General features: G+C 34.0%; 3 protein-coding genes across 3 annotated transcripts; 2 read left to right on the top strand and 1 right to left on the bottom strand.

Moving 5' to 3' along the window:
• The first annotated feature begins 2,762 nt into the window (after window positions 1-2,762).
• LOC114164440 (squamosa promoter-binding-like protein 1) lies at window positions 2,763-12,190 on the top strand. Its single transcript, XM_028049114.1, has 10 exons — window positions 2,763-3,925; window positions 4,186-4,370; window positions 7,121-7,740; window positions 8,255-8,329; window positions 8,419-8,526; window positions 8,625-8,739; window positions 8,865-9,006; window positions 10,061-10,208; window positions 10,709-11,344; window positions 11,433-12,190. The coding sequence occupies exons 1-10, from the start codon at window positions 3,345-3,347 to the stop codon at window positions 11,883-11,885; spliced, it is 3,063 nt and encodes a 1,020-aa protein (XP_027904915.1). The 5' UTR covers window positions 2,763-3,344; the 3' UTR covers window positions 11,886-12,190.
• A 2,186-nt stretch (window positions 12,191-14,376) lies between these two features.
• Window positions 14,377-16,995, top strand: LOC114162319 (pentatricopeptide repeat-containing protein At3g06430, chloroplastic-like). Its single transcript, XM_028046167.1, has 2 exons — window positions 14,377-14,782; window positions 15,632-16,995. Exons 1-2 carry the CDS (start codon window positions 14,423-14,425, stop codon window positions 16,772-16,774), a joined length of 1,503 nt encoding a protein of 500 aa, XP_027901968.1. The 5' UTR covers window positions 14,377-14,422; the 3' UTR covers window positions 16,775-16,995.
• A 398-nt stretch (window positions 16,996-17,393) lies between these two features.
• On the bottom strand, window positions 17,394-19,822 carry LOC114196282 (uncharacterized protein At4g18257-like). The gene is made up of 3 exons (XM_028086878.1): window positions 19,482-19,822; window positions 19,051-19,386; window positions 17,394-17,875 (listed from the first exon to the last, which is right to left on the bottom strand). The coding sequence occupies exons 1-3, from the start codon at window positions 19,760-19,762 to the stop codon at window positions 17,701-17,703; spliced, it is 792 nt and encodes a 263-aa protein (XP_027942679.1). The 5' UTR covers window positions 19,763-19,822; the 3' UTR covers window positions 17,394-17,700.
• Window positions 19,823-20,577: the final 755 nt, after the last annotated feature.

The raw sequence follows: 20,577 nt of genomic DNA on the forward strand, positions 1-20,577 counted from the left end.
AAAACCTCCCAGGGCCTTTGTCGCGATCTCGCCTAAGCAAGAGCCTGTCACGATCTCGCCTAAGCGAGAGCCTGTCGCTTAAGCGAGGGGACTCCTCTCGCCTGAGCGAGAGCTTTTGGCTTGAGCGAGATGCGTTGTAGGCCTCGTTATTTTCTTCACTTGGGTGCTATAAATTGTTTGGTTGATTGATTGATATATTTTAAGTATGAAGTATTAGAAATGGCATGGAATATATGTAATTACGAATTGAATTGATATATTGGTGTGACCTTAGTATGTAAAGTGAATGAGATGGATGATATTAAAATGGCAATGATATTGGTATGAGATGAAATTCTATATTCATGAAATTGGAAGAATGAGATGGTATGGGTTCAACATGGAATACGAATGGGAAGTGGTTATAAATGTTGACATGAGGTTTGAATGCATGATTGATGATGTTATTTGGTTGTTTGAATATATTTGGTATGTGTTAGTAGGTAATCTCTTGAAATCTCTATGTGAGATTTCGAGGTCGTGCTTCAGTGGTCGGGACGTAATTCCATGACCCCTGTTAGTGGGGATTCATGGTGGTGCCCCATCTATATAATTGGGTAAGGATTCAAGGTAAGGTTGCATCTTGACACTCTAAAGAGTCAGTTAGTCTCACTTAGAGCGGACTGACTCTTGTTGTGAGAGTAGTAGGAAGCCTGAAACTCATTAAGGGTTAACCTTATGTGTGGGGGATTGGAAATATTGTAACACTTGTAACACTTAGCTCGGGGGTGAGCAGAGATATCCACCACAAGTGCAAGCATCCGCTGAATCCGACCTAATTATACATATTTGGATGAGTCGAGTCGAGTCTTAGTGTATTGATTTGAAAGTCATAACATGCTTGGATGACGTGTGTATATTTGACTATGTAATTATATCTGGTTGGATGATAAAACTACTTTTGGTTCTAGCTTACCCTACTGTTTGTTTGTTGTATGTTCTGTGGTGTGGTCTTTTCTTTTGCAATGATCATCAATTTGTTGATGTGAATAGAGGTGAGAACTCCCCGCAATCATCAGGGTGATGGAGGTTCCGCTGCTTAGTCACATGGACTGAAATTAAGTTTATTTGGACTTTCCTTTAGGGCTATGGCCCGTGTACTACTGGTCTTTAGGCTAAAATGTTAAATGTTGTTGTTTTATATTTTATACTTTGTTATGGCATCGTGGTGTGTCTTTTTATTCAGATTTCTCTTGGATAATCGTGAGAAGTATTCTAATACTATTTCGCGTGATATTCCTTTAATTAGCATTATTAATTATATGGGGTGTTACAAATTTCATAGTAGAAAAAGAAATTTAACGATCCATATTAAGAATTTTACAAAATATAGAAACTAATATTATAATTAACCTGAAAGAATTTAAATTAATGCATGAATGAATATATACAAATTTCAAATTATTGATATGAATTACACAGTATTATTATTATTATTGTTATTATAACTATTATTATTATTATTATTTACTCTTCTTTAACAATTCCCATACAATTAAATAAAAAAGTCATATGAGCTAAAAAAGTAAAAAGAAATTGAAGGAACTCATATAATTAATTAATTGTGTTTGACTATTCTTTTATCGTTCAATCATTGAATTCACGAATTTATTTAGCTAGGTCATTGCACCATTTAGATTCTTTTAAAGTAATAGCTTCACAAATTTTAACATAAAACATAAGAATTTTGGAAATTTATATATTTCTACTTTATAAGATCGTTTTCAAAGAGAATTTGTTATTTTTTATAAGATATTCTTGCAATTGAATATGCATTAATTACTTTTACTGAAATATTATTAATTAATTGGTTTATTTTATTAAAAAACATAGGCTTAAATAACGTATGAACCCTTACAAATTTTCAAATTTTGTATGTGATATCGGACATACTTTTTTTTTTCTATATGGCGATCATTAAAATTTTATTTTTGTTTTTTTGTATATTTTCATTAAGATTGATACATGTATTCTTCTTTTGATCTCTACTAAATTTCTATATTTTTGTTTTTAATCTTCAATAATTGTTTTCCATCATGGTTTTGTAAAACCTTCATCTTTATTTAAGTTTACGTAATTAATTAATATTTTTTTATGGATAATTTACTATCAAGTAACTATGTTAGGTAGATTATGTGTAGCTTTTAAACTATTTTAGTTAAAGGAAAACATATAATTAATGTCCCTTTCTGTCGATAAAAGTTTGAACCTTTTCAATATTATTTTATTTGATAATAAGAAAAATGAAGACTCTTAAAACAATCCAATGCCATTCACATTCCAATACAGAGCAAGTTGACAGTAATGGAAGATTCAAATTGTAACAAAATGGAAATAACATTGTTATATCGCATGATTATTATTATTTTTTCAACCTAATTTAACAAATAGAATTAGTGTAAATGAGTTCAAATAGTATTATAAACATGGACAAAGGAGTATATATATACATATTTTGCAAATAGATATATTGGGAACTTCCACCAATAATTATTAAATATTTTCATCACTTTTAACTACATTAATTAATTAAATAACTTTATAATTAGGAATTAATTATCAATTAGTGGTGTGGTGGGAACGTATGAAGGAACATAGTAAGTAGTGAGTAGATAGCATCCCCAGGCAGTGTCTGAATGTAGATTTTGTTTGGTACTTTTTTGACCATTTCTTGATTTCAGTTTTACCAGAGAAAAAGTGAATTTATAACCTCTAAGATTCCTTTACCATGGCATCACACACAAATTAAGAGAGAGAAAGAAGCACTGTCTGAGCACAGAAACAGCATTTTCATCACATTCCTTCCTAACCTTTTCCTAATTTCCCTCTGTTTGACGCATGCTTTCTGTGGCCACCTCCTATATTCTTCTTTCTCTCCATCTCTCTCCACTTCCTATTTTGCGTCTTTTCTCTCCCTTTCAATTTCTCTTCACTTTTTATGCCAATTTCTCCCACCCTTCAAATCCTTTGACATTGAGCTATTGGCCCACGTGAAATCATGCTGCAAGTTTCGATTTTTCAATTATGGGTTACTTCCCCATAGTTCAAGGGCTGATTCTGGCATCTTTGCTGGTTTTGGGTATGTAGCTGTTGTTCGGATCCATGTGAGCTGGGCTTGCTTTTGGGGTTTCTTGTTCCTTATTTTGGTCTTCTGGGTGGTTGAAATTTGTGTTTTTTGAGGTAGGGTTTGAAGTCTTGGTGGTTATGCTGTAATTTATTCAATTGGGTGGTTGTGTTCTGGTGGACTTGGAATCTGGGTGTTTGGGATTTGTTGATTTTTTTTTTGTCCTGGGGTGTTTGGATTCATGGAGGCTCAATTAGAAGGGAAAAATCAGTATTTGTATGGACCTGTGGTGCCAGAGATGAAGAGTGTTGGGAAGAGAAGTTTGGAGTGGGATTTGAATGATTGGAAGTGGGATGGGGATCTTTTCACTGCTACGCAACTGAATTCAGTGCCGTCAGATTGTAGGAGTCGTCAGCTGTTTCCTGCTGATCCTGAAATTCTTGCAACTGGTGATGCTTCTAACAGTTTGTCTTCTGCATATGATGATGTTAACCTTGCGGAAGGAAGGAGAGAATTGGAGAAGAGGAGGAGAGGTGTTGCTGATGAAGGTGGGGTGGAGATGAATGATGGAGCTGGTTCTCTTAATTTGAACCTTGGGGTCCAAGTATACCCTATCATAGAAGGGGAGGAAAAAAGTGGAAAGAAGACAAAGATAACTGGGAGTACTTTGAACAGGGCTGTTTGTCAGGTGGAAGATTGTAGGGCTGATCTTAGTAATGCGAAGGATTATCACCGCCGCCACAAAGTTTGTGATATGCATTCTAAGGCAAGCAAGGCACTAGTTGGAAATGTTATGCAGAGATTCTGTCAACAGTGTAGCAGGTCAGTTAGGTTATGAAATGATAGTTTATGAGGGAGCTCCTTTCATGTTATTGTTTTGATCATCACATCAACTTTTTGGGACACATTTTAAAGAGAAAGATAATTAATTATCCGGGTCTGTGTGGGGTAAATTTTTTAACCCTATTAGCTCTCCTGTCACTTGCAGTTGATTGTTTGAAACCTGCTGTATTTGCATTTTGTAGTTTCCTGAACCTTTTCTTTAGCACCCCAGTTGATACAATTTGTTAGAATCATGGCAGGTTTCATGTTCTTCAAGAATTTGATGAAGGGAAGAGAAGTTGTCGAAGGCGTCTGGCAGGCCACAATAAGAGGAGGAGGAAAACGCATCCTGATGCTAGTGTAGTTAATGACGGCTCTGTGAATGAAGAAAAGGGCAGTAGCTATCTGTTAATGAGTCTGCTAAGGATACTGTCCAATATGCACTGTGAGTTTCTGTGTGTTTAGAAATTTATCTACTTGTCATTCTTCCCGACCATAATTTATGTATTTTGGCCGCTTATTGTTTTGCTTGGTCTGTGTATCCTCTGCATGGGACAAAGTCTGATCATCATAATTTTTTTCAAAAAAGGTGGAAGCTTATGCAGATGATACCTTGCCGGGAGGCGATAATTGATATCTTTGAACTTGTGATTTATGCTTTAATGCCGAAACTATTGTACCATGAATAATTATTTTGAAGAGGTAAAATGAAATAACTAATTATTATCTTCAAGAAATGGCACCTTTATATATAGCTTACAATTTCGAACTTCCAAGTTTGATGGGAATTGAAAGTCAAAACAACTAACCTTCTTGCACTTTTGGGTGGATAATTATCTCGAAATATTGCAAGGTGTCCTATGCGATTTTAAGAGGTTTAAGATCACAATTCACAAATGAAATTTTAATGCTCTTTGGCATAGCAAAGCGGATACATTACAATGAGCATTTACATAAATTATGTTATTGAGAGTTCAGATGTTCACACTTGATTCCTATCCTAGGATTATTTTTCAAGATATATATTTGTGGAAACTTCTCCTTTTCATTTGTTTGGGTGATATTTTCTCTTAGATGATGAGTAGAATGACTTGTTCTTAACAGTAAAATTAAAGGGCAGTCCTTTGCTTGCATAAAGATAATCTCTTGTGCATCATTTTATGTATCTACTGACTACTGTGGTTAGTCCATGTAATCGTCATAAAAGGGCAAAGTCCACCCTATTGACATAACTTTTTATGTTTAGTTAAATCTCATTGCAAATCAATGGTAAATGCTTTAGGGTTCATTTGCACAACCAAATTACTATTGATGTTTGGAATTATAATTTTTACTGAACAATGAGTTGAGTTGCCTAGTACGTTAGGCCCTATTTTGGGGTTTGGGCAAGGTCAAATGTATGCGGCCTTGCTCTCATGAGTGGCAAGGTCATTTTGGTGACTGAACCCATACCCACCAAGTCACACAGTAGTAACCTTGCTATAGTGCCAAAGCTTAGTCTTAGTTCAGCTCTAGTTTTCTTATTTGATATATGAATTATGCTGTAAAATCAATTTTAAATTAATTAATAATATGGTGAAGTAGATAGGATAGCAGCAGTGCAGGTATCCAAGTAGCAGTGGCGATCTGTTCAGGTGATGGTTGTTGAAGTATTAACTTAGGTGGCTGGAGGTGTTATACAATACATATGTGTGATGTCGAATGCTTTTCACTTATTCTTGTTTCTTGGAAATAAAGTTGCTGTTTAGGTTCAGAGTTGAGAAGGGCTGTAGATAGTTTTTATTCCCTAGAGATCATCATTCAGAATTAGCTCTAATTCTAAAACTGAAATGCGTAACAAACATGAAGTTTAAAAGTGGTCCAGCTTTAATTTTAAGCACCAATGGGATTCTTTAGATCGGTTGTCTCATTGATTGTTTTCCTAATTCTGTTAACTGGAATATTAAAGCAGTATTTCTAAAAAAAATCAGAGAAATTTAACATCATGCTTGGTGTTTATGAAGTTCCTTCTATTGTTTGATATGATATGCTTTCATTTTTTTTCCAGCATTGGCTCTCTGAGCTTGAATCTCTGGACTTAGTAGTAATCAAGGTTATCAATAGCGGATGACAGCCTATGGTTGCAATATATATGTTGAAAGGATTAGTGACAAAATAGGTCACTGGGGATAGTACCGTTTGGTACCATGTTGAGCAGAGAGAAACCAAGAACGAATATATTCAGTCCCCGTGTTGTGTACTTACATGAGTATTCTTATTTATAATGAAGAAGAGATACACTACTAAAGGATAAAATTAATATCTAATAATGGGAAATATTTGGGAGCATGTTTCCCTATCAAATCATATTTCTAACATAATGAAATAATGTCTTTAACAATATTAATATCTAATTAATATCTATAAATTAAAAGAAATTCAGAAGAACATAGAGGTCCAAAGAAAAGAAAATAATGGATGACAAATGGCAAAGTGATGCATAAGTGGCATGTTATAGTGTTATGACGGTGCCATAACAGTTATTTAACAATGATCAATGATGGTAGTTGCAATAGCATTATTTTGACTAGTGAGTTAGATGCCTAACATTCATGAATTGAAGGTGAATTAGTAAAGTCTTAAGGGTAATTTAGTGCTGAATTGATAATGATAATAGGGATGATTCGGGATGTGTTATCTTGTGTTATGAATATAATGCGTGACTTAATTGTTGTGACAATTTAATGATGCTAACAGGGGTTATTTAAATGAAGAACTTGCTTAGTTGCCATGATGATTTTTCGAGTCTGTTTTTTTCGGATGAAGGCTTTCTTCACCCAAAGAACTCTACTCGAAATATAAGTGGTTTTCTTGTACAGTTTAGCTTGACTCCTTTTCTCTGCTGTAGATTTTCCATTGCCAAAACGATGGGAAAATAATTTGGTAATGAAAATTAGTCTGCCTGGATTGATCATTAGAATAATGATTCACTGTACTGGCATTATCATTTCATTTATCAATGGTTTGCCTTCCATGTTTTGGGCACATGAATACTGGATCATTAGAAAGTTGGAAGGTTTAGCCTTCTAGAGAGTGTGTGTTGTGCTGAAATATTTCTTTGAAAAGATGAAGTTTCGTGTTGAGCCTATTCTAATTATCTATGCTACGTTGGATTTCATTATTGGCATATACTTATTTGACTCGATATAATTGCAGCAAATGGCTCAGATAATATGACAAGCCAGGATGTTCTATCTCATCTGCTGAGAAACCTGGCAAGTCTGGCTGGAACAATTAATGGAAGAAATATAGTGTCTTTATTGGAGGGATCTCAAGATTTGTTAAAAGCTGGAACATCTGGAACTGCACAGAATGTTCCTAACACAAATTCTAATGGTCCTGAAACGTCCAGACCTGTTGATACTTCTACCAAGATGGATAATGGTGTAATCAGTCAGGACCCTCCAGAGCCTATGCCTAAAGGATTTATATCTTCAGGCAGAGATGGAGTAGGAAGTTCAAAATCTCCTTCATTACCACAGTCGTCAAATGTACTTCTGTCACGGGATTGTCTTCCACCCCATTCAGTCTCAGCTGAGACTATGGCTGGAAGAATTGGGTTAAGTAATATTGACCTGAATAGTGCATATGATGATGTACAGGATTATGTCGAGAACACAAGAAATTCTCGTCCTCCTTTGCCTTCAGGGAATGGGTCCCTTGATAATCCTTTATGGGTCCATTGTGACTCTCTCAAGTCAAGTCCACCACAGACAAGTAGAAACTCAGATTCAACCTCTACACAGTCACCATCTAGTTCTAGTGGAGAAGCTCAGGTATACTATTATAGTGATTGTAATTCATTTCCTTGTAACTCTATATTGTGATAATGTTCCTATTTCTTTTGTATCAAAGAAGAGGTAAGGTAAGCCAATTTATCATGTAGACTATAACGCGTGCTTGGATGGGTATTTTAGTTTATTTGGGAAACGATCTTATGATTCATTTTAGTCTTTTAGTGTCAATTTGTTTATCAGCTAACCAAACATTCATGTAGATTTCTCAACCACTGCAAATCTGTGGAATTGGTTATCTTATGTAAATTTTTTGAAGTTATGGTTTTACATTTGTCAACTTTTGTATAATATATATTATGATTGATTTATTTCTTACTAAGTGATAAAGTAATGTATTCACTCAATGTTCATATAAGTCATGGTGTACTATATAGATAGTGTTCCTCCTCCACCCCAGTTTAACTTGACCTTTTTAAGTATAAACTTTGCTTTCTAGTGGCTGTCAAGATTGTGTTTGTTGGTATTTTATTTTATTTATATTTTCTGTTTTCAGAGTCGCACAGATCGAATTGTTTTCAAACTATTTGGCAAGGCTCCAAATGATTTTCCCCATGCTCTCCGATCACAGGTACTTTATCTTTGCCTTGAAATTGCTATAAACAATTTCACCGCACTGTCTTTTTGTATGCTTAATTTATGCTTTTCTTTGAGTGTCAGATCCTTAACTGGTTATCCCACAGTCCCACCGAGATAGAGAGCTATATAAGGCCTGGCTGTATCATATTAACTGTATATCTCCGTCTAGAAAATTCTGCTTGGGAAGAGGTATAATTTGATATAAAATCATATATTAGTTGCCACTGGAACCGTGGGAACAATCATAAAATATCTAAATGTTTATTTGTTATTATTTCACAATGCAGCTATGCTATAATCTAGGATCCAGCTTGAGAAAACTTGCTGTGCCGAATGATTCTTTTTGGAGATCAGGATGGATATATACAAGAGTGCAGCACTCGGTAGCTTTTCTGTATAATGGTTTGTTCTCTCTCACTGTGTGTTGTCTTCATTATTCTCATATGATTGTATATCAATTATCACCAGAATCGTATCTCATCTTACATATGTGACTACAATTTTTATGTTGTAAATCTGTCCTGCAGGTCAGGTGGTCTTAGATGTACCATTGCGATTCAAAAGTCCACAGAATTGTCAGATTTTTTGTGTCAAACCACTTGCTGTTTCTTCAAGTTCTTGTGTTCAATTTATTGTGAAAGGATTCAACCTTTTGTTGTCTAACACCAGGTAAATCTCTGTGTGCCTGATGAATCAAATTTGTTCAGTTGAGACTTAAATAATGTTGTTAAATGGTGTGGCCATGCCAGAATGACGTGGTGGAATTTTCCCCAACTGCCATAGACAATTTGTTGAGGGAGGTCTATTATGGTGGTGGCGTAGGCTGCTATGGTGTGTTTATATAGTGGAATTTTTGCCTCCACCATATTCCACCATCTGCCATTGATAACAGCAGACTTATTTCAGTTATTATACTGCAGGGCACACTAACTCACTGGAAGAAAATAGGGAAAAACAAAATATATAATGATTTTGTTGCTTGTTGGAGATACTTCATATCTCTTAGACATAGGGCAATATGATATGATAGGATTTTCAAAGAAAGTACAACTTCATATGGTTAACGCTATGCAATAATACTTTTCCAGGCCCTGAACTTGTTTCAAAAATGGATGAGAGAGATACACTGCTTAAATATCTAGGGTATAGTTTTTCCTTACTAGTATTATAGTATACCACTTGTGCGTTTATGGTCCTATTAAATTAAAAATAACTAAAATATAAAGGATTTTGAATTATATTTTTTGCAAAATTTAATGAAGAAGATATTATTCCAAGAAAAGGAAGATACAGACATACTTATAATTAAAAATATTTCTCTCTCTCTCTCTCCAAATTTACAGTATAAAAGATTTATGGATTAGATTAGATTAATTATATCTTATCTAAATATCAAATAAACATTTTCATCTTTTTGGCACAGTTAATTATTGTTGACAGTTAAAATCATGTCTGTAATTGAAATGATTTTTTCTAATCATTTCCCCTAATTAATTTTTATAACATAATAATACTGACACATTGTTTCGTATTTGAATAATGTATGATTTTATTCCACAATTTATTTGACATGTTTATTCTTCTAAATAACATCTTGTAAATGATTGCTTTTGATAGTTACGTACATCCAATATAGATAGATTTGTGAAGGAAGGGAGATCTGTGGTCTGGATTTTGTTTGCTGCAATTGGAGCTGAAGCTAATCCATTCCTCTTGATTTCAGGTTGCTCTGTGCACTTGAAGGGAAGTATCTGGTACAAGATAGTTGTTATGATTTGGTTGATGCTGATGCTGCCATTGGACATAATGAGCTTCAGCATCTGAGCTTCTCTTGTCGTATACCGAATGTGACTGGAAGAGGGTTTATTGAGGTGGTGTACTCTTACAATTTTTCATGTTTTAGAAAAAATATTCTTTTTTCACTGGCCTTCAGCAAAGTTTATGAAGTAATTTTTGCTTTTTTCAATGTGAACTTTTGCAGCTTAGAATTAGATGATGCCTGCCATTTGGTGACTTTAGCTTTAATATACTTTGCAGGTCCTTTATAGTTTTAGGTTCTTTCGAACCATTGAAAACCATTCAATAAATGAGAGTGAGTCCTAGTTTTGACATCACCCGTTCCCCTTTTTCCTGTCTTCAGACATTGATTTAATATGCAATTATGTGGCTTTTCCCTTGGCAAAACTAGTTATGTAAGTCAAGTGTTGAAGCACTCTCCATGAAAAAAATGCGGACAGATAGCTTCTGCTGTTGAAGCAGAGAATTCTCAAGTGTTAGATTCAGATAAAAGATATTCTGCACCAATAGGATTTCGCTTTCTCTAGTCTTTAAAACTATATTTTTCATACCTGATATGATAATGTTTACTCAGGTGGAAGATAATGGTCTTAGCAGCTGTTCGTTTCCATTCATAGTTGCAGAGCAAGAAATTTGTTCAGAGATATGTAACCTGGAGAATGTCATTGAGGCAGCTGAGACTGCTGATGACATCCAAATGAAAACTAAACTAATGGAAGAAAAGACTCAAGCATTGTATTTCGTACAAGAAATGGGTTGGCTCCTTCACAGAAACCGTGTGAAAGTTAGGCTGGGCCCTGTGGCACCTCTACAAGATTGCTTCCATTTTAATCGGTTCATGTGGCTTGTTGGCTTCTCTATGGACCATGACTGGTGTGCTGTGATGAAAAAGCTCTTGAACATTATCTTTGAGGGCACTGTTGATATAGGAGAGCATACCTCAGTTGAGTTAGCATTGTTAGAGATGGATCTTCTGCACAAAGCTGTAAAAAGAAATTGCAGGCCTATGGTGGAACTTTTGCTAAAATTTGTGCCAAGTAATGCTTCAGATGTTGGAGACAGTAAGGAGAAGCAAGTCAACAAGTCCCCTAACAGATTCATATTCAGACCTGATTCTGTTGGGCCTGCTGGGTTGACTCCCCTTCATGTTGCAGCAAGTATCCATGGTTTGGATAATGTATTGGATGCATTAACTGATGATCCAGCACTGGTAATTCCTTTTTCTTCTGTATGCATCATACATCTTCATTTGTATACAAACTCCAGGTATTACAAACTCCTTTGTTTTCCATGTTCAGGTGGGAATTGAGGCATGGAAAAGTGCTAAGGACACTACAGGTTTGACCCCTTATGACCATGCATCACTGAGGGGCTACTACTCCTACATTCAACTTGTCCAGAGGAAAATAAGCAACACATGCAAAAGTGAACATGTGCTTAATATCCCTGCCACTCTTGTAGATAGTAACATAAAGCAGAAACAATCAGATGGCCATAGGTCATCAAAAGTTTCAAGTTTGCAAACTGAGAAGATTGAAACAACAGCAATGCCCCGACATTGTGGGGTATGCCAGCACAAGCTGGCATACGGTGGTATGAGAAGTGCACTGGTTTATAGGCCAGCAATGCTGTCAATGGTTGCCATTGCAGCAGTGTGTGTCTGTGTGGCTTTGCTCTTCAAAAGCTCACCCAAAGTCTATTATGTGTTCCAGCCATTCAGCTGGGAATCATTGGAATATGGATCCATGTAACGTTGTTGTATATTAGATATTCTTTTCTGTAGGCCTGGACTTTTGTTTTTTGAAGTGTGAAAGTGTTAGTTCTGAGTATATACATCTGTGGTAGTTGCTGTCATCAAAATGTGTAGGGAAGGTTTACCTTCACTTCAGATGTTCAGCACAAAATGTTCACTGTGCTATCTAATGTTAGGTAGATGGTGTTATTAGTTCATGTATATGCAAAGATTAATAGGGTAAGTTCGCGGGAATTTAGGAGGGTACTTGTATCAATCAATAATTATACAAGTTTTACTACAGGTAAGTACCCTTTGATGTTATCTTTGATTGATTCATGATGATATTATGAAAATCATATAAGCAACTAGATTTAGTTTACTTCGTTACCAGAGAATTATGGAACTTGCAGGCTACTTCAGATAGAATTTTGGTGTCCTTATGTATCCTTGTTGTTTTCTACCATTGAATTATTTAACTGTCTTCAATACTTTGAATTTGATTTCTTTCTCATTTTTAATATTTTCTTGTGAAGGTGATCTTACTTTAGGTACCATTAAATGTTGACAAATTCTTTTAGTGAAAATTCAAACTTTGGTACGTCAAGTTGTGGAGAACTAGTCCTTTCTACTAGAGCTTATTGACTTCTTACAATGAGAGATTATAATTTCAATCTCTTATGTTCAAATTATATTTTATCAAACTTTGTAATAAAATACAATAATGTAAAGTGGTGTTGGAGAGAGCTTGACTATTCAACTCAGTTTTATAAAGACTGATAAAATAAAGTGATATCTGGGAAGAGCTTGAAAAGGTAGCGAAGAGATATGGTCATGATAGAATTTGAACTGAAAGAAGCAAAGGAAAATAGTTTCAAGGAAGATTTATGAAAATTTTGAATGAGGAAAATTTTGACCAATCTTAATGCTTTAATTAATGTCACTCAATATATTTTCTGTATCAAGTTGGTAAGAAAATCTTGATCAATATACATATTCTGTCGCCTCTCCTATTTAAGGTTCCATAATATCAAAACAAACATTTTCTTTCCGGTTCGTATACAAGTGAATGAGCTAACTCACTTAATTTAGTAACTTATGGTAAGTTAAATCTGATTATAAAAATTTTAGTTCACCATAAAATAAAATAAATAAGTTTAACTCACTTATTTTTAATCAAATTCGTAATATCAATTCGTGTGAGTTGAGTCAATTCTCGTTAACACTCATGAAATTGAGAATTAATCTTGATTTATATTAGTTAAAACAATTATGACCAACATTAATTGAAAAAAATATTAATAAATATGGATAATTAAAAACAGTCATTTAAAAAAATATCTTATAAATTTTGATTGAAAAAAATATTGTTAACTAAAAAGGTATCAAACGACTAATATTTTTGAATTATTAAATATTATTTAATATTCACATATTTATAATAATAAAATCATCTTATAACATTAAAAAAATTAAAATTTCAATATAAATTTATATTAACTTCTTAAAAATTATGAAATTATTATAATTACATAGTAAATAATAAGGGTTAAATATGTTTTTTGTCCCTCAATTGAATTTTGAAATTAGTCTATTTCGAAACTTTGGATCAATTTAGTCCTTCATCTTTCAAAATACGTGAATTTAGTCTTTTTAATCAAATTTTGTTAGGTTTATTTGATGCTTCTTACGCATTACAGGATTGTATTTGAGTTGTTTATACTGTTCGACACATTTTTGCTTTAATATTAAGTCAAATACTATTGTGAAATGTGTTTGAGATGTCAAATAAATTTAAATAAATTTGATTAAAATGACTAAATTCACGTATTTCGAACTAATTTCAAAATTCACTTAAAATTAAGGGGTCAAAAACATATTTAACCCTAAATAGTAAAAAAAAAAACAGTTAAATATTTATTTTCTGCAAACAATTATAAGAAATCATGTCATAAATTAAATTATAAAATATTTAATTCCTATATTTTATAAAAGTCATGTAAAACAAGAAATAATTGAAAACATCCTTAATTTTTTTTATGATTAAATTAGTCCTTAACCATATGTGACCAAAGATATATTTTGTTTATCCTAAATTTGTTACTAAACTGATTAGTTGTAAAAATGAGAGCTTTCATTCTAACTTCTGGATTTTTTTATGTGGTGTTTTCTTCTTTACCTCTCAAACCAAAGCAAATGTCGATTTTTTTTCCTCTTAATTAATGATCCATGTTCTTGATTTTGGGATGAAAGTATGTTTTGGAAAAATAGTCTTTGGGGAGTTTTTTTTTTTTCCACTTTGATAAACCTCAGCTATATTAATATCTAGTCTACATGACCTTGAAATGTGACTTTCATTAGTCATTATAATATAACAATGTTAAGATAGCACATTTAACCTTTTTAGAAAATATAAGATTACATTAAATTACAAATAGATAAAAAACATTACATTATTGTTAAAAATATAAAAATTAAAAAATTATATGAATTACGAAAGATCTCACAAAGTTCAAAGTTCAAAGAAACAAAGTTATCTGTCTCTGTTTCCTTTCCATGGTTTCAATGTCTCTGTGTCTTTCTTCTTCCTTTCTTCCTTCTCCCATTCCCCATACCAAATTTCCCACAACCCAAGATCCGATTTTTCGGGTCACCCGCTTCTCAGTTTCTGCTCCGTCAAAAACCAGTGTCTCTGCCGCTTCTACCCGAAAACCAGCTCCAGCAACCAAAACCAGAAACCCGAAAGATAAGGAATTTTCCCAAACACTGTTCTTTGAAGGTATGGGGGAGACACCCATCAAGAAGAAGAAGAAGAAAAAGAAGGAGAAAAGGAAGAGTGATAAAGTGTGGGTTCACACTCTCCCTGAAGTCTTAAACTATCACATTCATAAGAAGGATTGGGCTATTAGCCTTGAGGTCAGTCATCACCCCTTTTTTCTTCAAAAGCTCCATCCTTTTCTTTTTATGCTGAAAAACTATGATTGTTGATTCAATACATGGAATTTTATATTCTTATGTCCAATTAATTGAAGGTGTTTTGGTTTATGTTGATTTCATTGGGGTGCTACATTAGTATGCCACTACTACCTTCAATACTTGTTTTGAAAGTTCAAAAGTGATCCATGGCTACCCTTTGCTCCTATACACATAGAGAGAGAAATGCTGATGTGATAAATAAACAAAGAAAGTGATTATACAATGATTTGTATTTAAGTGACTATTGTACTAGAAGAAACTGATATGTGTTTGTTTACATGAATCAAAAACAATTTTTTAATTAAAAAACAAATTAGTAAGGGAAGAGGAGGAGGAGGAGGTAACCCGAAAGAAGGATAAACTGCCATTACCAAATTTTTAAGAGTACTTTTTTTGTCCCAAAAATGTCATAAAACAACACTCCATGTTGTTTCAACTTTCTTCTATCTTCTGCTGCTTCTTTAAATAAGTATATCTAAACATGTAAACATTACTAATGAGTGATTATTTTATTAAAAAAAAGTACTCTTTTCTTAAAACAGTTTAAACAAATATACATAATGTGATGTGAATAGAGGACATAGTCACATAAAAATGAAAGGTTTCAATGAAGTGTTCGCGCTCTAGGCTATTGCAGATGTTATGTAATTTTAAGGTAGTTGATTTGAGAATCTGTAAAATTGGTCTTACATAGTGATTTGCTATTGTTTGACACACTCAATACATATGATTATCTTCTTTTCTCATGAGTTTTGTACTCAAATCTCATTAAGTACTTTTAATGCACAGTTATTTGGCATGCTTAGAGGCCAACCCTATTACCAACCCAGAGAAGATACTTACATGAGACTCATTGTGTTGCTTGGAAAATCTGGCCAACCCCATCGTGCCAATGACCTTTTTAAGTCTATACATGAAGATGGCTGTGAAAGTACTGAACTTTACACGGCCTTAATTGCAGCCTATTGTCGAAATAATCTTGTTGATGAGGCATTGTCGATTCTTGATGAGATGATGAACATCCCCAGTTGCCAGCCTGATATCATAACTTACAGTACCTTGATGGAAGCTCTTGTGGATGCTTTGAAGTTTGAAATGGTTGAATTGGTGTATGATAAAATGGTTGAAAGGTCTGTCATGCCAAACACTCTCACCCAGAACCTCCTCCTGAGTTGTTATGGTAAGGCTGGAAAGTTTGATCAGATGGAGAAGATGGTGTCAAGTATGATGGAGAGCACTGCCTGCAAGCCTGATGTTTGGACAATGAACGCCGTCATCGGCGTCTTTCGTGATGAGGGTGAGATTGATATGATGGAGAAATGGTATGAGAAGTTTTGTAGTTTTGGGATACAACCACAAAGAAGCACTTTCAATATTTTAATGGGAGCTTATAGTAAAAAAAGAATGTATGAGAAAATGTCATCGGTTATGCAGTGTATGCGCAAGGAAAAATGTCCATGGACAACCTCAACTTACAACTTTGTGATTGAGGCGTTTGCAGATGTAGGTGATGCTGCAAACATGGAACGTGCATTTGATCAAATGGTTGGTGAGGGTTTGAAAGCAGATACCAAGACTTTGTGCTGCCTTATCAATGGCTATTCTAAGGCAGGAATCTTCTATAAAGTAATGAGCAGTGTTGTTTTGGCTGAGAAGCTTCAGATACATATGAATACTTCATTTTACAATGCAGTCATATCTGCCTGTGCCAAGGAGGATTCTTTGATTGAAATGGAAAGATTTTTCAAGCGTATGAAAGATAAAGAGTGTCAACCAGATGACACTACATACTCTGTCATGATTGAAGCTTACAGAAAAGCAAATATGAATGATAAAATATTCTATTTGGAGCAAGAAAAACAGATGATGATATCTGATGAGAAAAAGTTGAATGAGCTTCAGGAGACAATCTTTGATTCATATGCCGTTTAAATAAAGGTCAGAGTGGTAATTCATCTGCCACCCCTCCATTCTTTTGAAGTTGGGTAGTTTTGCTTATTTTTTCACAGTGAACGATAACTACTTCCTAACTTGTGTAGGTTTATAGTAAATATTGTTGGCATCATTTTTGTGTTTTGATGCCAGATGTATGGTCCTTCAAAGATACAATGGAATCTTGAGCATCTCAAAATGACAATAATGTTTTGGTAGCATTGAAATTTCTTTTGAAAGCTGGCCTTTTACAGCGATTACATCACTCAAAGGCTTTCTATTCATGGATTATAAGTATTATAAGATAAGAAAACGAACATTTTAGAAGAATTAAAATAAAATAATAAAGAAAAAAAACAAATATTTATAAAAACAAGGTAGGTATAAAAAATACAAATAACTCTATTGGAAAAAAAAAAATCAATGATACGATGGCTGCATTTGTACGGGATCAAATAAGTAAAATAATGTTTTCATCCCCTTCACTACAGTAACTAGCTATTTGCATTTTGTTTTACGATTGTAAATGGTTGTTGGATATATGATCTACATATGTAATTAGTGCAGTTCTCGTATCAGTTATCATACTGATATTTTAGCTCAGTTCTGAATAGATGAATTAGAACAAAAGTAATGTGAAGAATATGTAATTTACTGTGGTTGTTAGTTCTCAAGGTTACACAAGGTACGAGGGTGTATTCCATGCAATCTGCTATGGTCCAATTACATCATTTACAAGAGAAAAAATTATGTTTCTTTTCATTTCATTTTCTTTCTCCTTCATCTTATGAGGCCGTTTTCCATAGCATACACTCCAATTTACCAATGATGAGCATTTTGGTCAGCTTTCAACTCCTCGTGCCTTTTTCATAATGAAGTCATTGTTTCACCAACATTAGCCATCGTAAGTTATATTGGGGCATTCATCATGTTTGTTGATTTTCAGATCCAGATATAACAGATGAGGCTTTGAGTTGTTCCAGCTTCTTTCGAAGATAGGCTTGTTTAAGTTTCTCACGATGAGCAGCCACCTGCTCCTGCCTTTTAAGTTTAATTTCAGAAGCCTTCTCTCTTGCTCGATTAACTTCTTCATGAACTTCCCTACAAACCAAGATCAATTAAACGATTAGATTAACCAAAGATTCTCGCCATTTGATTGAGATAATTAACCAAGAAAAATCATGAAAATATTAAAACATAGCAGAAGCCAATCTCGCCCTCAAATTTCAAACAAAATAAAATGTATATAACCTTATTCATCTCCAAAAGACCAAACGGAAGTCATCTTTGTACTCTATTTATTCAACAGGCTCAAACTAGGAAGAATTGATACTTACACTACCTTAACACTTTATAACACTACATGGAGAAAAATAAGTCTTAATGAGTGTGATGGAACAAGAGTCAAATCAATGATAACTTTTTAGTAAAATATCTTACCCCGAAAATGAATAAACAATGGTGTTCCAGGGTTAAACTGGATTTTTGGAGGCTATATCATGGATGCGCCACAATATCATGGACAAAAAAAAGTCATGCATGTTGAACAAAACATGCAAGTAAATACAAATGATCAATTATTATCTTCTAAATCCAACTCATCTTCATCATTTACGGCTTAGAATTCATCTTTTGACAGTGAAATCTGAATAATAGCACCCCAGAAGGTCCTAATTGCGTATGTTCATCCGAATCAACAGGTAGTGCCACTATAGTTGCTATCAAAATCGTTATTTGATCTGCTAAGCCACATCACCAAACCACTCCCCTACAGAAGCCCCTGAGGGGCAGCTGCTGCTGCTCTTATATGCCACAATAGCACATTATTTAAAACCCTGCTCATAATACTGCCATTGTTTTCCTATTCTAATCTTGATGGAAGTGAGAATTCCAGAAAAGGAAACTCCAAAAACAAACCCATAGTCTACCAGCAAATAGGGTGTTTGGTTTAGCATTATAACCATACAATAGGGATCCAAAACATGAAAACGTGAAAATTTCACTGACACGCCATGCTTTCTAAGAGAGAAAAATAAGAAAAAAAATGAAATGTTCATAAGTTAAAACTACCTTGTTATAGAAGTTCTCTCATATAGCCTTTCGAAATTATTATTTTTAACGTGTACATTTAACTAATTGTAGCTGACAGAAAAGCTCATTTCTTTCTTTTGTTCTCAGGTAGAAGTGCTTATAAAGAAATTCGTCCAAACAAACCCCTAATCTAAGAACAAAGACATCCAATCACATAATGCAGCAGAAAAACATAAACCCCATACCTAATATTGCGCTTATAATCAGCAGTGTCAAAAGCTCCAACCGTTCGCCCAGGCCCAACAGGCTTCAAGTTAAACTGCAAGGAAGCATCACCATCATCATCCCTAACAGCACCGTCATCATTTTCTAGCAACACATCGGGGCCCGGTGGCGGCGGCGGTGGCGGTGGCAACTCATCATGCTCAACGCCCTTACGAAAAAAGTCCACACAATACTTCTCTTGATCCTCCTCGTCAGACAACTCTCCCTTCACCAACTTCTCATACAGCTCAGCCTTCCTCTCCAGCGCCGCATAGCTCACCGATCCATCACGCACTGCTTTCAACTCCAGCTTGTCCCTGACACCAAAATCACCACAATTTTCAAATAATCATCAAATCACTGAATAAACAAGAACAAAAAACGAAAAGAGAGTAATGTAATGACACGATACTTGTGAGCGCGTGCATCGACGCCACGGTTTTTGACGGATAAGGGATCTTTGGGAGCGATTTTGTTCTTGGCGCGTTGATACTCCACATCAGGACCTGACAATTCCCGTGACTTTCTGGAATCTTCCTGAGACTTGTAAAGTTCTGCCTTCAGTTCAACGATTGAGGAGGCGCCAACGCCCGCTATGGCTCGGTGCTTCTTCGGCATTATCGTCGATTCCGTTAGCCATCCCAGCGATTCCGTCACCACCCTCTTCTTCCCAGCTCCCTCTTCACCCGCCATGGTTTTTCTGCAAACAATTTTTCTCGTTAGGGTTTCTGTTCTATTTCGGATTATCAATTTAGATGAAAACGTAATAATAATAAATAACAAACAAAAGTAATTATCAATTTAAATAGAATTATATATTAATAATTTTAAGTATACATACTCTACTTTATTTTTCTTATTATTTCCTACATGGTAAACTACTAATATAAAAATATTGTACATTATTTAACAATTACAAAGAAAATTTTATTTGACTTTTGAAGTTATCATTGAACATGTTGGTAATGGTTATGATTATGCAAGTTAGTAATGGTGTAGAATATTAAGCTTAATTCGATTTTGTAATTGAATGATTTTACTTCAATGCTGATATTCATATGCTCTATGAAAGGACATATTTAACTAGCTAAAGTAAACTAAATTTAATTTAATTTAATATGCTCATGGTCACATTAATCTAGTTTTTGTTAATTAAGAATGTATAGCGCTGAAGTTAAATTAAATCTAGATAAATTCGCGTGATTAACTCGATAAGAAAACCTTTGTTAGATTAGGTTGTATTTTTATTTTTATTTTTTGTTAAGATTATTCCAACAGAACAACTTAATAGAAATGAATAACTTAAATCATAAGTTTTTATTTTATTTTTCTAATAAAATGTGTAATTTCAAAACACCTTTTTTATTAGAATTAGGAGGACTTTTAAGCAAATACATTATAGTCATTAATATTCAAATAATTAAGTAATTATTATTATTATTATTATTTAATAATAGATTGGATATCAAATTCAAAAATATAAGACTCATAACTCAGTTAGCAGATAA

Source organism: Vigna unguiculata, chromosome 9 (genome assembly GCF_004118075.2).
Source record: "Vigna unguiculata cultivar IT97K-499-35 chromosome 9, ASM411807v1, whole genome shotgun sequence".
In the NCBI taxonomy this organism is placed as follows: Eukaryota; Viridiplantae; Streptophyta; class Magnoliopsida; order Fabales; family Fabaceae; genus Vigna; species Vigna unguiculata.

What these genes read in the sequence shown, in the direction of transcription:
- LOC114164440 (XM_028049114.1), top strand. Translation starts at nt 3,345, where the DNA reads ATGGAGGCTCAATTAGAAGGGAAAAATCAGTATTTGTATGGACCTGTG. An exon ending in AAAATTCTGCTTGGGAAGAG is followed by an intron (nt 8,527 to 8,624) that starts GTATAATTTGAT and finishes TTCACAATGCAG; the next exon opens with CTATGCTATAATCTAGGATC. An exon ending in TAACTGATGATCCAGCACTG is followed by an intron (nt 11,345 to 11,432) that starts GTAATTCCTTTT and finishes TTCCATGTTCAG; the next exon opens with GTGGGAATTGAGGCATGGAA.
- LOC114162319 (XM_028046167.1), top strand. Translation starts at nt 14,423, where the DNA reads ATGGTTTCAATGTCTCTGTGTCTTTCTTCTTCCTTTCTTCCTTCTCCC. An exon ending in ATTGGGCTATTAGCCTTGAG is followed by an intron (nt 14,783 to 15,631) that starts GTCAGTCATCAC and finishes TTTAATGCACAG; the next exon opens with TTATTTGGCATGCTTAGAGG.
- LOC114196282 (XM_028086878.1), bottom strand. Translation starts at nt 19,762, where the DNA reads ATGGCGGGTGAAGAGGGAGCTGGGAAGAAGAGGGTGGTGACGGAATCG. An exon ending in GTCGATGCACGCGCTCACAA is followed by an intron (nt 19,387 to 19,481) that starts GTATCGTGTCAT and finishes TTTTGGTGTCAG; the next exon opens with GGACAAGCTGGAGTTGAAAG. An exon ending in GATTATAAGCGCAATATTAG is followed by an intron (nt 17,876 to 19,050) that starts GTATGGGGTTTA and finishes CTTGGTTTGTAG; the next exon opens with GGAAGTTCATGAAGAAGTTA.